The sequence below is a fragment of the Bos taurus genome, chromosome 26, assembly GCF_002263795.3.
Source record: "Bos taurus isolate L1 Dominette 01449 registration number 42190680 breed Hereford chromosome 26, ARS-UCD2.0, whole genome shotgun sequence".
NCBI classification, from domain to species: domain Eukaryota; kingdom Metazoa; phylum Chordata; class Mammalia; order Artiodactyla; family Bovidae; genus Bos; species Bos taurus.
The window spans coordinates 44,486,492-44,502,854 of NC_037353.1; the positions used below are offsets into that span (position 1 = coordinate 44,486,492).

The 16,363-nt window shown below is 39.0% G+C and overlaps 1 protein-coding gene across 5 annotated transcripts in view; it reads left to right on the forward strand.

Moving 5' to 3' along the window:
* The window catches only part of ZRANB1 (zinc finger RANBP2-type containing 1), a 75,069-nt gene that overhangs the window by 16,105 nt on the left and 42,601 nt on the right, over positions 1–16,363 (forward strand). For 3 of the 5 annotated variants that reach the window (XM_010820134.3, XM_059881868.1, XM_059881870.1), the window contains exons 2-3: positions 11,690–11,867; positions 13,148–13,998. In XM_010820134.3, the coding sequence (XP_010818436.1) occupies positions 11,824–11,867; positions 13,148–13,998 (895 nt within the window). In that variant the 5' untranslated portion in view covers positions 11,690–11,823. Of the gene's footprint in view, positions 1–11,689; positions 11,868–13,147; positions 13,999–16,363 lie in introns of those variants that run through there. The other 2 variants (XM_024985638.2, NM_001101114.1) reach the window with 2 other exon arrangements.

The following is a 16,363-nucleotide window of genomic DNA, read 5'->3' on the forward strand; positions in this document are numbered from 1 at the left end:
ATTTGATTTGTTTCTATTTTGTTGAGAGTTTTTGCCTGGGTTCCTAAGAAATGTTGAAAAGATGGATTTTTGTCACTCCAATTTAAGTCTGTCTTGGTTTTCTGAAGTGTGATACTCATCTGCAAGTTTAGTGTGAGAGAAGCTGGTTCATATTGTGATATGTTTTCTCTCTCTAATGAACCATACCTGTGAGTTGTAAAAAGAAGAGAAGTTTTTCAAATGTTTTAGCATTGCATCTCAAACACATGCTCAGATGTTTTACTACTATTTTCAGCAATCATAAAATTCTTTAAAATTGCTAGTAAAATTACTCATTTTCTCTGTAGACTAGTAAACAGTTTGTAGAATATCACAGGACCCTGGACCAAGTTTTGAGTAACAGTCTTAACAATACACAACATACTGCCTCTTGATCCTTTTCTCGTCTTAACAATCTAGTCTTAGAATTAAAGGCTTGATTCTTAGTCTGCAATAGCATTTGTTACCTTCTTGATAGATTTTAAAACTTTTCATTGTGAAAAATTTCAAACAGACATACAGAGAGACTGGGAGAATGAATTCTCATGTAAATCCATCACCCAGTTAGCAACACATGTCCAGTCTTGTTTCATTTATATTCTTCTTGCTTCTCCCCAGTGGATTTAAAGCAAATTCAAGACATAATACTGTAAATAACTCAGCATGTGTCTCTTAAGAGAGAAGTACTCTTTTAGAAACATAGATACCATACTGTTAATCACACCTTAAAATTTTAATAACTTCTTAATATCAGTTCCATGTTTAATTTTTAGCACATATTTAAGTTTTAATATGGGCTCCTTTGGTGGCGCAGATGGTAAAGAATTCGCCTGCAATGCGGGAGACTTGGGTTCAATCCCTGAGTTGGGAAGATCCCCTGGAGGAAGGCATGGCAACCCACTCCAGTATTCTTGCCTGGAGAATCCCTAGGACAGAGGAGCCTGGCACGCTGCAGTCCATGGGGTTGTGAAGAGTCAGACATGACTGAGCAACTAAGTACAAGTTTTAATATACACAAACCCATAGGAATTTACTGATTGGATCTCCATGGAATCAGTTTGAGTCTCTATCTCCTACGATCCTATAAACTGCTAGTTACATCTCAAAACTCAGTTTTGAGTTTGATGCATTATTTGGCACAAATAATTCATTGGTGGTATTATATATGAATTTATTGATATAACTTTGTTTTAGAAATAGGATTTTGATACTGTTTAGGTATATTAAGTGATCATTAACTTAATATTAAGTGCATATTTTAAAATTTGGGCTTGACTGTTGGAGTTTGTCACAGATGGAGCAGGGAAAAGTTAAAAAGTGTTTATTTGCAAAATGAATAAAGTGAATCTTTTTAAAGACTTGATCCCTGGGTTGGGAAGATCTCCTGGAGAAGTAAATGGCAACCCACACCAGTATTCTTCCCTGGAGAATCCCATGGACAGAGCACCCTGGTGAGCTACAGCCCATGGAGTCACAGAGTTGTACACGACTGAGCACACAGTATACCATTAAAGAGCATTGAGTAGAGTTCCCTGTGCTGTACAGTAGTGGGTCCTTATTAGCTATCTATTTTATATATAGTAGTGTGCGTATGTCTATCCCAGGCTCCCAATTTATCTGCCCCCCCTAAAGTGAGTCTTTGGAGAAGGCAATGGCACCCCACTCCAGTACTCTTGCCTGGGAAATCCCATGGACGGAGGAGCCTGGTAGGCTGCAGTCCTTGGTGTCACTAAGAGTCGGGGACGACTGAGCGAGTTCATTTTCACTTTTCACTTTCATGCATTGGAGAAGGAAATGGCAACCCACTCCAGTATTCTTGCCTGGAGAATCCCAGGGACAGAGGAACCTAGTGGGCTGCCGTCTGTGGGGTCGCACAGAGTTGGACACGACTGAAGTGACTTAGCAAAGTGAGTCTTTACATAGAAGAGTGTGAGACTCTGTGAGTTAGGGTTTTTACAAACTCTGCTATATTTATTTGTTTTTGGCTGTGCTGGGTTTTCACTGCTGCATGGGGGCTTTCTCTCGTTGCAGACAGCAAGGGCTACTCTCTGATTGTGGTGCATGGGCTCTAAGGCGTGAGGGCTTCAGTAGTTGTGGCACAGGGGCCCATTGGCTGTGACTCATGGGCTCTAGAACCTGGACTCAGTAGTTGAGGCGTATGGGCTTAGTTGCTCCATGGCATGTGGAATTTCCCTGGATTAGGGGTTGAACCCATGTCCCCTGCGTTGGCAGGCAGATTCTTATCCACTGTGCCACCAAGGGAGTCCTTGGAGATCATCTTAACTCATTTTTTCACAGATGAGAAAACTGAGGCTCTTAGCAATAAAAATGATTTATTTACTGTCTCACAGTCTTTGCTCTAATACAAGGCCATGGATAAGTAGTGAAATTCACACATGCCTGTCATTTGGGGAGACTTTGCCCTTTTTCAGTTGTCTCAATGAAAATGGAAGGTTTTCTGTTGATGTACTTTTAATTAATATACTTTCATTTCTTCAGTAGTTTGGATAAGTGTATTGGTTTAAGAGAAGTCAAGCTGACTTTTATATTTTCGTCTCCAGGGATTGCCTCCAGAATAAAAAATACTTAAAAAGCATTTTATAGTCAAAAGCCGTGATGTATATATGAGGTTGTTTTTTTTCTTTTCCCCATTCAATTTTACATGGAAAACTTAGTGTTATCTTGTTTTTAGAAATAACTTTTTAGGTCCTTCTTACTTAACTTTTTAGCCATTTTGCAGTAGTTCTCAATCTAAATAAGCTTTGGGAAGAGTCTGTGTAACTTAAAAAGCTAATAAAATTTGACCAAGTGTGTGTTTTCAAGTTTAGTTTGCTTGTTTAGAGATTGTTATTAGTTATCTAGGAAAGACTGTTTAGTGAGTCACTCAGTACTGTTTATTAGTTGTCCAAATTCTGGATAATGGGAATAAGTGACTATGGGCTGCAGTATAAACGTATTTTTATTACCTTGTCTGTTTAGTACAGACTTTGGAGCCAGAATGCCCAAGTTCAAATCCTGGCTTTGCCACACAGTAGTTTTGTCACTTCAGGAAAGTTATTCAACTTTTCTTTTCCTGTTTCCAGTCTTTAAAATTGGAGATTATGAAACAGGTACCACTATTAATATAGAGTTCTGAGGATTAGATTAGTTAATAATATATTCAGTACTTAGAACATTATCTGGCATATAGTAAATGCTTACGTGTTAGCTATTTTCTTTTCTCAGTTGGACAAGGCTGACCCTGGCAAAATTGTGAAATAGACAAAGTTGGCCTGTACACTCATTCATCTCTCATAGTTGGGTAAGCAGTCCTTTCTCAAGCTGCTGCTGTCTTTGGCATTCCTTCCTAGGTTGTCCTTTGCTAAACTTCTGTGTGCTTGTTCTCCCTGCCTAAGCGATGAAAACGCAACTCACAAAATCCCCACCCTATTTTCCTGTTATTCATTATAGTAATTGTGAGAAAAGTAATCTGATTGGATGACTTCACACTATTAATAAATAAAATTTGTGAATAACTTCTTTGTAATAGCTCTGAGTTGGTTTTGCCCTGGAATATTTCATTCATTTGCTTCTGCCTGCTTTTCAACTTTTATATCAGAACTCAATGATTATTTAAAAAATTTCTACTCTCTCTTTCTCTGTCACACAGAAAAGATAGTGTTTGGTTAAAAAGATGGCCTTTAGTTGGGCTGGGTTTGGTCGTGACTTTTGGTTCCTATCCGGGCTTCCCTGGTAGCTCAGACGGTAAAGAAATCTACCCACAATGTGGGAAACCCAGGCTCAATCCCTGGATCAGGAGGATCCCCTGGAGAAGGAAATGGCAATCCACTCCAGTATTCTTGCCTGGAGACCCCCATGGATATTGTTTGCTTCCTGCGGATATTGTTAATTGGGACTAATCTGTTCAGTGTGAACAGAGGATGGATAGGATGATAAAAACCAAATTCTGAGTGAAGTAACATGTTCATAGCTTTTGCAACATACAGTTGTTTTACTGTATTTTAAATGCTGGCTTGACGTGCGCTCTTAAAATAATCTCCCCACTTCTGTGTGCATTTAAGAAAAGCCGTAGTCATCTTTTATCTAGTTACATTGCAGGTGTCCTGAGCAGAAGGACGATATTTTATCTCCTAGATACATCTTTGCACATTTCTGAGTGTGTAGTAGACCTCCTGTAACTAGTCCTAGGTTGTTAAATTAGTTTTGTTTATAAGGACTGTAATTTGCGGTGCATAATTGACCAGTGATGTGTCTGAAACTGTGTATAAGAAGCATGCTCAGATGGGTTCTGCAGTGGCTCAAGATCAATCTGTGTGTCCATCTGTTATTGTATTTATCACTCCTCCTGTCTTTTTTGTTACTGTCTGAAAACTGGAGAGTACAGAGGAAGTTGGTGAAATTACAGATAAAGCCCTAGTATGTAAATAGATAGAATTTCTCCTGAAATGACTGGGATTCAGATTTTAAAAAGGAGCCTTACTATTGTTTGAGATTTGACATACTGTAAATTACCCTTGTGTTTATGTATCAGTGGGGTACTAGTTACCTGGTGGTTTAAGAGAAACCATTAACATTGTAGCTTTTGTTAATTTTCCTAATTAACACAGTGTTGACTTACTGAAATGTAAACTTTATATTCTTTGTTATATTTTAAGGACTTAGGTTTGTTAGAATGAAGTTACGTGTACTGGTTGTACTTGTAACTGCCGGTAAGGCATGGTGCCAGTAAGGCCAAAGTCACCATGACGGTGTTAATTATTATTATTTTTAACTATGGCTGTCTGGGGAGGCCTTACAAATAGCTGTGAAAAGAAGAGAAGCGAAAAACAAAAGAGAAAAGGAAAGATATAAGCATCTGAATGCACAGTTCCAAAGAACAGCAAGAAGAGATAAGAAAGCCTTCTTCAGTGATCAATGCAAAGATATAGAGGAAAACAACAGAATAGGAAAGACTAGAGATCTCTTCAAGAAAATTAGAGCTACCAAGGGAACATTTCATGCAAAGATGGGCTCGATAAAGGACAGAAATGGTATGGACCTAACAGAAGCAGAAGATATTAAGAAGAGATGGCAAGAATACACAGAAGAACTGTACAAAAAGATCTTCACGACCCAGATAATCACGATGGTGTGATCACTCACCTAGAGCCAGACATCCTGGAATGTGAAGTCAAGTGGGCCTTAGAAAGCATCACTACGAACAAAGCTAGTGGAGGTGATGGAATTCCAGTTGAGCTATTTCAAATCCTGAAAGATGATGCTGTGAAAGTACTGCACTCAATATGCCAGCAAACTTGGCAAACTCAGCAGTGGCCACAGGACTGGAAAAGGTCAGTTTTCATTCCATCCCAAAGAAAGGCAATGCCAAAGAATGCTCAAACTACCCCATGATTGCACTCATCTCACACGCTAGTAAAGTAATGCTCAAAATTCTCCAAGCCAGGCTTCAGCAATATGTGAACCGTGAACTTCCTGATGTTCAAGCTGGTTTTAGAAAAGGCAGAGGAACCAGAGATCACATTGCCAACATCTGCTGGATCATGGAAAAAACAAGAGAGTTCCAGAAAAACATATATTTCTGCTTTATTGACTATGCCAAAGCCTTTGACTGTGTGGATCACAATCAACTGTGGAAAATTCTGAAAGAGATGGGAATATCAGACCACCTAATCTGCCTCTTGAGAAATTTGTATGCAGGTCAGGAAGCAACAGTTAGAACTGGACATGGAACAACAGACTGGTTCCAAATAGGAAGAGGAGTACATCAAGACTGTATATTGTCACCCTGCTTATTTAACTTATATGCAGAGTACATCATGAGAAACGCTGGGCTGGAAGAAGCACAAGCTGGAATCAAGATTGCTGGGAGAAATATCAATAACCTCAGATATGCAGATGACACCACCCTTATGGCAGAAAGTGAAGAGGAACTAAAAAGCCTCTTGATGAAAGTGAAGGTAGAGAGTGAAAAGGTTGGCTTAAAGCTCAACATTCAGAAAATTAAGATCATGGCATCCGGTCCCATCACTTCATGGGAAATAGATGGGGAAACAGTGGAAACAGTGTCAGACTTTGTTTTTTTTGGGCTCCAAAATCACTGCAGATGGTGACTGTAGTCATGAAATTAAAAGACGCTTACTCCTTGGAAGGAAAGTTACGACCAACCTAGATAACACATTCAATAGCAGGGACATTACTTTGCCAACAAAGGTTCGTCTAGTCAAGGCTATGGTTTTTCCTGTGGTCATGTATGGATATGAGAGTTGGACTGTGAAGAAGGCTGAGAGCCGAAGAATTGATGCTTTTTAAGTGTGGTGTTGGAGAAGACTCTTGAGAGTCCCTTGGACTGCAAGAAGATCCAACCAGTCCATTCTGAAGGAGATCAGCCCTGTGATTTCTTTGGAAGGAATGATGCTAAAGCTGAAACTCCAGTACTTTGGCCACCTCATGTGAAGAGTTGACTCATTGGAAAAGACTCTGATGCTGGGAGGGATTGGGGTCAGGAGGAGAAGGGGACGACAGAGGATGAAATGGCTGGATGGCATCACTGACTCGATGGACTTGAGTCTGGATGAACTCTGGGAGTTGGTGATGGACAGGGAGGCCTAGCGTGCTGCACTTCATGGGGTTGCAAAGACTGAGCAACTGAACTGAACTGAACTATTATTTTAACCAAAGTAATTTTGTCCAACTTATCCACACATTGCTTGGAAGGGATCTTCTTAGCGAATGTGTTTAGTATGCAGATGAGATAGGTAACAGTGATCTCTGAAGGAGGTGAAGGTCAGCGTATTTTTGGGGTCTTACTGATTCTTAATCATTTATATATGATTTCACACAGATTTAGGACTTTCAGAGGATGTTTAATGACTGCAAAAGTCTGTGCACTTGTGTGCTTGCCACCTCAGGACTTGAATACTTAACCAGCTCATGTGTGCCTTTGGCTTGGTACCTAATTGTAAGTGCTAGGCACTGTCTACTGAGGTCTTGATACAGGAGTGGATCCCATCCTCTAGAATCTCTCCTATTTTTCCTGAAATTGCTCAAAAGCTCCTCTCCTTTCTCTGTTTAGGTCGCTCAACATGGTCTCCTCTCTGGATTTTTCTAAACATGGGACTGGTCCCCATTCCATGCCATTAGAATCTCTGAGCCAAAGTTCTTGACAGTTTGGCTCTGCTGTGCTCACTCAGTCCTGTCTGACTCTTGGCAACCCCGTGGACTGTACCCTGCCGGGCTCCTCTGTCTATGGGGTTTTCCAGGCAAGAGTACTGGAGCAGGTTGCCATTTCCTACTCCATGGGATCTTCCTGACCCAACGATGGAACCGAAGTCCCAGGCGTCTCCTGCATTGGCAGGTGGATTCTTTACTACTGGTGCACCTGGGAAGCTCTGATTGAAAACCGAGTGTAGGAAATGATATGGCACAGTGTTCCACAAATCAGTGTTTCAGAAACTAGAGCCAAGAAGACATACAGTAGGTGCCAAATGTGGATGGAAGTGTTGTGGTTGCTTGGAGTGTATATACTTGAAATGATTTGAAAAACTTTATGAGAGAGATGAGATTTGAACTGAGCTTTAAAGGATGGGTAGGATTTGCCAGAACTGAGTGTGTGTGTCTGTCGTACTTGTTTTCCTCAGGTAATGTCTTCATGTGTATATTGTGGAGGGCTGGTAGTACATAGTGGGTCTGGGGTGTGTGCTGTGTTTGTGTGTTGGGAAGGAGCTGAGAGTTTGTGCTGTTAAAGAAGAGTTTCAGAACGAGGGCCTTGTTATTAGGATTATTTTGCTAACGGTGAGCTGGATGGATTTAGAAAGGGAAGGCGCTTAGGAGGCTATTAGAGTAGTTCTGACCTGAACTGAAAAAGGGTTGATGGCTGCTGAAATGGAAAGAAAACTGATTGTACAGAAACCACTGGAAAGAATCTATGGGGTGAAGGCAGAATTCAAGATGAGTCTGAGTTACTGTGCTGGGTCCAGTAGTATTAGTGGTGTCCTTAATGGAAACTGGAGAGAGAAGTCAGGCTGGGGTTTGTTGTAGGCGGACGATAAGAGGTTGAGTGTGGAATGCGACAAGCTGTTGGAGTCCGGCAATGAGGTGAGATTTGTGGACAGACGGTCCACCATATCATGAAGCTTTAGGATCTTGCTCAAGACCAGTTGTTTTTTCTGTTGACTGTTATGAGGAAGACAGTGATGTAGAAAGATGCTGAGGGGAAAAGAGGAAATGACTGTGTGGAATTTGGAGCTCAGAAGTTAAACATAGTACTTTCTTAAAATATAAATTTTGCCATTCAGAATTAACTTGTGCTAATACTTTAATAGAACCTGAAAATTCAACATGCTTGGAGTATCCTTCTAGTTTTAGCTTTCATCTTTATTCCCCTAAAATGCTTTCTGAGCATTTGTAAATCTGCACAGGTTTATGTTAATTAACACCTACATTAACAATTTACATTAAAAATTAATATTTGTATTACTAAATATAGGCTTACTAATAAAGCTAATATAAAACTTATATCTTAGACCTTCCTTTGGATAACTGGTTGTCATTTGACACTAACTGGCAGTTAAGTTTCTGTCAGTTTATTTCTCAAGGAGTTTGTATTTGGTGAGGACCATTTCACTTCTCTAGTTCTCCTTGAGAGAGTTTTAGTAGGTAGTTGGGGGAATTTGTAGTGTATTTACAATTTTGAGTAGTTGACCTCAAAATAGATATGTTTCTTCGTAGTGTTTAGTAATGCTTCACAAGTATGGTCTGCTGCTGCTAAGTCGCTTCAGTCGTGTCCGACTCTGTGCGACCCCATAGACGGCAGCCCACCAGGCTCTCCTATCCCTGGGATTCTCCAGGCAAGAACATTGGAGTGGGTTGCCATTTCCTTCTCCAATGCATGAAAGTGAAAAGTGAAAGTGAAGTTGCTCAGTTGTATCCGACTCTTAGCGACCCCATGGACTGCAGCGCACCAGGCTCCTCCATCCATGGGATTTTCCAGGCAAGAGTACTTGTCTAATTCACTGCTAAGCATGACAGTATAAAAAATGTTTAGTTAGGAGCCCCTCCCTTTTGCTAGCCACTGACTCATGCATGATAATACTGAGTTTTATTAGTGTTTGAACTTGGAAGTATATCAAAAACAGTTGTGAATTTAATACTAGAAAATGGTTAATGTACTTGGAGACATTATTCAGTCTGCAGGTAGGGTTTGATGTATAGATTTGTGGACTCTTTGGTCCACAAGATGGGAACTGCTGGTATTGCATTTCAACCAAGGAATATTTAAGAATAGTAGTTGTGTCTCATGCCCCTTGAAGGGGCACTTATTGTATAGATTTTATTGTTACTTTGTGTACCAGTTAGCTGAAGTATGATTCACTGGATAGAATTTGGAAAGCTGTGTTTTATGCAAAAGTAGGCTTGTAAATTGGGTATTTGAGTACATGTTTACTTGAAAGATATTTAATAATGGTTTTATTTCAGTGTGCAGTATTAACTCTTAGAGCTGGTTGCTGTTAAAAATAATACCATGTTCTTTTTGGGATGTTTTGATTTTGGTAGAAAAAGTGTACTCAGTATTAATGTCATCTCAGTAATGCAAAATCACGTAGTTGAACTGATGTTATTTTTAGTCTTCCATTCCATTTACTGTTACCACAGGTGCAGATGATGTTCTCAGATAATTCTCTCCAGGATTTTAACTTTGTAAAAAAGTTTTGTAGTATTAAATTCACAACCGCTTTTAATTATATACTTCCAAGTTCAAATACTAATAAAACTATGAGTATTATGATGCATGGGTCAGTGGTTACCGAAAGGGAGGGGCTTATAAGTAAACATTTTTTATACTGTCATGTTTAATAGTGAACTAGACCGTACTTGTGAAGCATTACTGAACACTACAGAAGAAATATATCTATTTTGAGGTCAGTTACTCAAAATTGTAAATACACTACAAATTCCCCTGTAGTTAAAACTGAATTTTAACTTTCAGTTATGAAGAAACTATTCCTACAACATCTCAATAGAGTGTATACATATGTATCATTGTCTAATATAATGCACTTACCTCAGAATTCTTTTTCTTTTTTTTAACTTGAGCTTGGTTTTGGTATTCCTTAGTTAGCTGAATTTTGGGGAGGGGTAGGCTATGTACCGGGCTTCCTTGGTGGCTCACAAGGTAAAGAATCTGCCTGTAGTGCGAGAGACCTGGGTTCGATCCCTGGGTTGGGAAGATCCCCTGGAGGAGGGCATGGCAACCCACTCCAGTGTTCTTGCATGGAGAGTCCCATGGACAGAGGAGCCTGGCGGGCTACAGTCCATGAGGTCACACAGAGTTGGACACAACTGAGCGACTAAGCACACAGCACACACAGGCTATTTACTAGGCTCACATGATGATTTTTTATTTTTTAATGGCAGGGTCTTTTGTTTTCTGTGAGACATGGACATTTAAGTTATGCTGGCACAGTATTAATTCCATGAAGATTAGCTAAGGTAATGTAAGCCACAGACTGTTTAGTTGACACTATATCACAGTAATACTTATCAAAGCAGGCGTGAATTTTTGAATGTGAATGTTTTAAATATTGAGATTACGTATCCTTGGATATGTACATTATGTCATTTGTTCTCGTCATGTTAAGTTTCTGTTTGCTCATTTTAGTTTCCAGTAGCATGAGCAAGTAATTTATATTTCATTCCTGAGAAACCAAAGGAAGAAACTGCGTAATGAATATGAAAGTTGCCATTAAATCTCAGTTGTCCATTTTATGGATGCTTTTATGATTTTAGCCTTTGCCCTTCAACACACTTTTGGATTGCTGTCAGATTGTGTATATAATCAGTAGGTGCAAACTAAATTTAAAAATCTAAGTAAATAAATACAAATTACCTGGATTTGAGGAAAATAAAGCTGCTGAATGAGAAAAGGATTTCAAAGTTAAATATAAGTGCTGTGTGTGTGTGTGTGTGTGTGTGTGTGTGTGTGTGTGTGTATACTTGCTTTTTTCTATTAACTTGGTTTATACCATCTTTCCCTCTGCAATAATAATAAGTGATACAGGTAGGAATTGACTTATTAGTACTACCAACTTAAATTGTAAGTCAGTCAGTTGTGTCTGACTCTTTGCAACCCCATGGACTATATATAGTCCATGGAATGCTCCAGGCCAGAATACTGGAGTGGGTAGCCTCTCCCTTCTCCAGGGGAATCTTCCCAACTCAGGGATCGAACCCAGTTCTCCTGCATTGCAGGCGGATTCTTTACCAGCTGAACCACAAGGAAAGCCCAAGAACACTAGATTGGGTAGCCTATCCCTTCTCCGGGGAATCTTCCCGACCCAGGAATCGAACTGGGGTCTCCTGTATTGCAGGCAGATTCTTTATCAACTGAGCTATGAGGGAAGCCCTACTACCAACTTAAGATTACTGATAATAGTGCATACACACATGTGTGTTTAAAGTTTTAGGGGAAAAATATCTTTCCTGTACCTAATTTGACTGACCAACCCAATCAGCTGACTCTTTGCTATATTAAAATTCTAAAGATCGGAGTCCATTATTAAATGAGTAGGATTAGAATAGAGAATTTATAAAAATAAAGCCTTTTTTAAAAAATAAATACTTTTGGATAAAGTAGTAGGCTTCAAGTGAAATTCAGTTTTGGTCTCCTTTACAGGAATAGCTATTCACAATCCTGCAGAACCACTTACTACATTTTGCAGTATCTCCTGAGGAAGTCAGAATCTGAGCCACCATGACGACTGAGTCTTGTCTTTGTTCTCATTTATAAACTGTGCTTTCATTCTGACCATGTACAACAAGGTGGAGGTTATAGCATGGAAACTAAAATCTTAGTAAGTGTGATTTTTATTTTAGCTATTAAATAGTAGGCTCTCTTATAGTGAAATTGTCCTCTTAACAAAGTTTACGCTATTAAAAGGAGTGAGGACTTGGCAAGCAGGGATGTAATAATACACCTCTAAATGAAAGATTTTGCTTTCCAGGTTCAAAAGGAAAAATCCTTGAGAAAGAGAAGGAAAAATTTCTATTACTTTCCCTAGATTTCTTTCACTTCTCTGGTTTCACATAGGTAGCAGGATGATACACATTTAGTTGAGAAAGGGATTTAAGAAAAGGGAAAGGCTGGCTTTTGTGGCCAATGTCTAAATTCAAGCCATTAAAAAAAATCATTACATTTGCTGTGCAAGTATTTATAAATTGGTTGTAATTAAATAATAAAGTTTTCATAGTTTGTAGTGTTAGTAAGTCCAGTGTAGAATCCTAGGAACCTTTTAAATAGTTAATGTAATTGAGTGCATTTTAAATATTGAATATTTTGAGTATAAATATTCAAAATTATATTGGCGTGATTATGCTAGTGGTTATTGCAGGGATGTTTCGTCGATTGGTTGTCCTGAGAGTAGGTAATGTGCAGTTTTTACTTTTTGCACTCTAGACAGAGCAAGATTTTGAGGATATAGGCTATGGAACATTATCTAGTTTCACATCGTTACTTTGTTAATTGTAAGCATTACTCCTCAACATCTTTTCTACCTGTGCTTATTAAGAGCAGTGGGTAATGAGCACATTTAGGCTGCTTTTCTCCCTTAGGAAGAACGATAGAGTTGACTGTTTGATCTTCTGAATTCTTTAGTGAATCAAACATCGTGGTACTATGCCTCAATAGCATAATAGTCTGTTGCTCATAATTTAAGAATGTTATGTGTTTAAGATACATGGTTTGTGTTCTATCCCTTACCTTTGAATCTTTTAATTACTGGTTATTTTTCTAAATTGATGGTGATGACCTGGCTGAGATGAAACATTTCTGTGAGAGGCTTCCTGCTTTAACCTCCTTCCCTCTTAGAACAAACTTCCTTTTGCCTGTCTCTCTTGCATTCCAAAGTACATTTTCATTAAATCCCCAGGTCTAAGATTTTTCTTTGGGATCTACCTCCAGTGTCTCTCTGGAAATTAAAAAAAAAAAAAAGATGATTTCAGTAAGAAATGTTACATGCATATCTTGAGAAATTGATATTTTATAAGTTGAAGGTTACTTTTATATTTTGGGCGTGTTTTCAGGGGTGAAATTATGTAGCTATTGTTTTAATAACCATGTCCTAATTATTTATAGCTTCCTGCCTGACATAACTCACTTCAAGAAGTGCACAATGTCAGAACGTGGAATTAAGTGGGCTTGTGAATACTGTACGTATGAAAACTGGCCGTCTGCGATCAAGTGTACCATGTGTCGTGCCCAGAGACCTAGTGGGACAATTATTACGGAAGACCCATTTAAAAGTGGTTCAAGTGATGTTGGTAGAGATTGGGATCCTTCCAGCACCGAAGGAGGAAGTAGTCCTTTGATCTGTCCAGACTCTAGTGCAAGACCAAGGGTTAAATCTTCATATAGCATGGAAAATGCCAATAAATGGTCATGCCACATGTGCACATATTTGAACTGGCCAAGAGCAATCAGATGCACTCAGTGCTTATCCCAGCGTAGGACCAGGAGTCCCACAGAATCTCCTCAATCCTCAGGATCTGGCTCAAGACCAGTTGCTTTTTCTGTTGATCCTTGTGAGGAGTACAATGATAGAAATAAACTGAACACAAGGACCCAGCATTGGACTTGTTCTATTTGCACATATGAAAACTGGGCCAAGGCTAAAAAATGTGTTGTTTGCGATCATCCCAGACCTAATAATATTGAAGCAATCGAGTTCGCAGAGACTGAAGAGGCTTCTTCAATAATTAATGAGCAAGACAGAGCTCGATGGAGAGGAAGCTGTAGCAGTGGCAACAGCCAGAGAAGATCGCCGCCGACTATGAAACGGGACTCGGAGGTGAAAATGGATTTCCAGAGGATTGAGCTAGCTGGTGCTGTTGGCAGCAAGGAGGAACTTGAAGTGGACTTCAAAAAACTAAAGCAAATTAAAAACAGGATGAAAAAGACTGACTGGCTGTTCCTCAATGCTTGTGTGGGTAAGTTTTTGTGTTTTTTGAATGGATTGGGAAAAGATATTAATGACATGAAGGATATAAGGAAGGTAACATTATTTAGCATTTAGTTCATTCAGCATGATAGTTGCACTCCCAGTGTGCATGCATAAGAACTGAATTTGTGATCTTGTCGTTTCAATGGGTTGGGAAAAGATATTAAAAGTAACATGAAAGATATAAGGAAGGTCAGCATTATTTAGCGTTTAGTTAATTCAGCATGATAGCTACTACTCTCAGTATGCATGCATGAGAACCTCTGAAATTTGTGATCTTGTCTTAACATTGTCCTGTATTGCCTCCCATTTCATTGTGCATGTGTCTTTCCATCTTTAGAGAGAAAAATGTCAAGTTATAGCAGAGTTTTTTACATATCTGTAGTAAAATATATACCTGCAGTTTAAAACTGCTACTCTGCTTATTGTAACGAGATGTGACTGAGGAGTCCCAGCTGCAGCTTCGGAGTGTCTGTAAACAGTGTGAGCGTCTTGTGATGGTAGAAGCTTCAGTCAGAAGTTAAAAATACCACAAAAATGTGTGACTCCAAGAAGTTGAACAGAGATAATACTGACCTTGAAAACGCTGATGTTAATTTTTTATGAATGTCTTGTAGTGAATATTTGCAAACTTTGTGAAACTGATTTCATGTGGCCAGCTGATTCCGTAGTTCGAATATGATTTGTGTGTTTTGGTACTTTCCTAAGGAAATGCTGGATATTAGTCTCAGTTACTGGCTCAGAGCTGTTAAGGGACAGAGACATGTTGTGAGAGTAAGATTTTCTCCAGTTACTGATCTTGTGAGTTAATTATTTATGATGTAATTCACGAAAGCAGTTATTTGTATGCCCCCCACCGCTTTTGAGTAGATTAGCTATTTGAATTATATAAATCTAAATAATTTGGATTGGGTGCTTACTTTTTTTTAAATATAAATTTATTTATTTTAATTGGAGGTTAATTACTTTACAATATTGTATTGGTTTTGCCATACATCAACATGCATCCGCCACGGGTGTACACGTGTTCCCCATCCTGAATGCCCCTCCCACCTCCCTCCCCGAACCATCCCTCTGGGTCATCCCAGTTGGGTGCTTACTTTGACATTCAGCTTTGTAAAGAAAATTTTGAGTGACTACTAAAGTTAAATCTTGTGTGGAATAATAACTATGCCTTAAACATGGCTGTGGGGGGGGGGTGTGTGTGTGTGTGTGGTATGTGTGTGTATTTCCCAGTACCAATTAATTTTGTTTATCTTCCTGAATATAGCCCCAAGAATATGGAGTACATAACTTAGGAACCTACAAGTCCAAAGAGTAGATTTCAAGAAATCTGTTTTTTTGTTTTAGCTTTGTCCTGGCCCCCAAGAAAGCCCCAGCAGATGCGCCCTTCTGAACAAGACACAGAAACAGCGCTTAGTAACCGTTAGCTCCCATTCTCTCCTGCCCCGAGGACGAGGACGAGGACTAGCTGTCTTCAGCCGTCTGTGCTGTCCCACTACAGCCCAGCGATTCTTTTTCTCTCCTCAAATTGAGGTGCCACATATGGTGTGAATGTTTTTTCTTTTTTTTAAAACCCGGAGATACAGAAGGGTTTTGTTTATTATGAATGTTTAAAAATTGAGGTCAAATTCATATAACATAAAACTCATCATTTTGAAAGTGAACAATTCGGTGGTATTTAGCACATCCACAGTGTTGTGCAACCATTACCTCCATCTAGTTCTGAAACATTTTCATCATCCTGGAAGAAACCCATTACCCATTTAAGCAGTTGTTCCACACCTCCAAGACCCTGGTAATCAGCAGTCTGCTTTCTGTTTCAGTGACTATTATTGTGAATATTCCATATAAATGGAATCTTATGTGATCTTTTGTATCTAGGTTTGATTGTCCTTTAATTACCCATCTGTCTTTTGGAACACTTAAGATTATTTTTGCAGGCAATAGTATAATATGTTAATATTAACTGTAAGGTGGTGTTATAGTATAGAAGGTAAGAAACTAGATTGCAGTGATTTTTTTAACCTCTTTGGGGTTACTGTTTCTTCAAGTTAGTGGATCTAATGATAAGAACTGCTTTGAAATATTTTTTCCCCTTGACATGCACAAGTTAGACCTGTCAGTATATCTTTGTCTTTATGGCTGTTATTTCTTGCATTTCTGACTACTGTGTCTTCTTGATGTTTGTCTTTCTTTCCATATATTGAGTTTTTTTGGATAACCGTCTTTTTGCCTCTTTGAATTCTTACAACTGAGCAAAGTCAAGTCCCCATTCCCACATACTCCAGAGTTTCTAGGTTCTTAGGGCTAAGAATTGATTGGTTCTTGGTACTGTGGATTCTCTTTCCTAC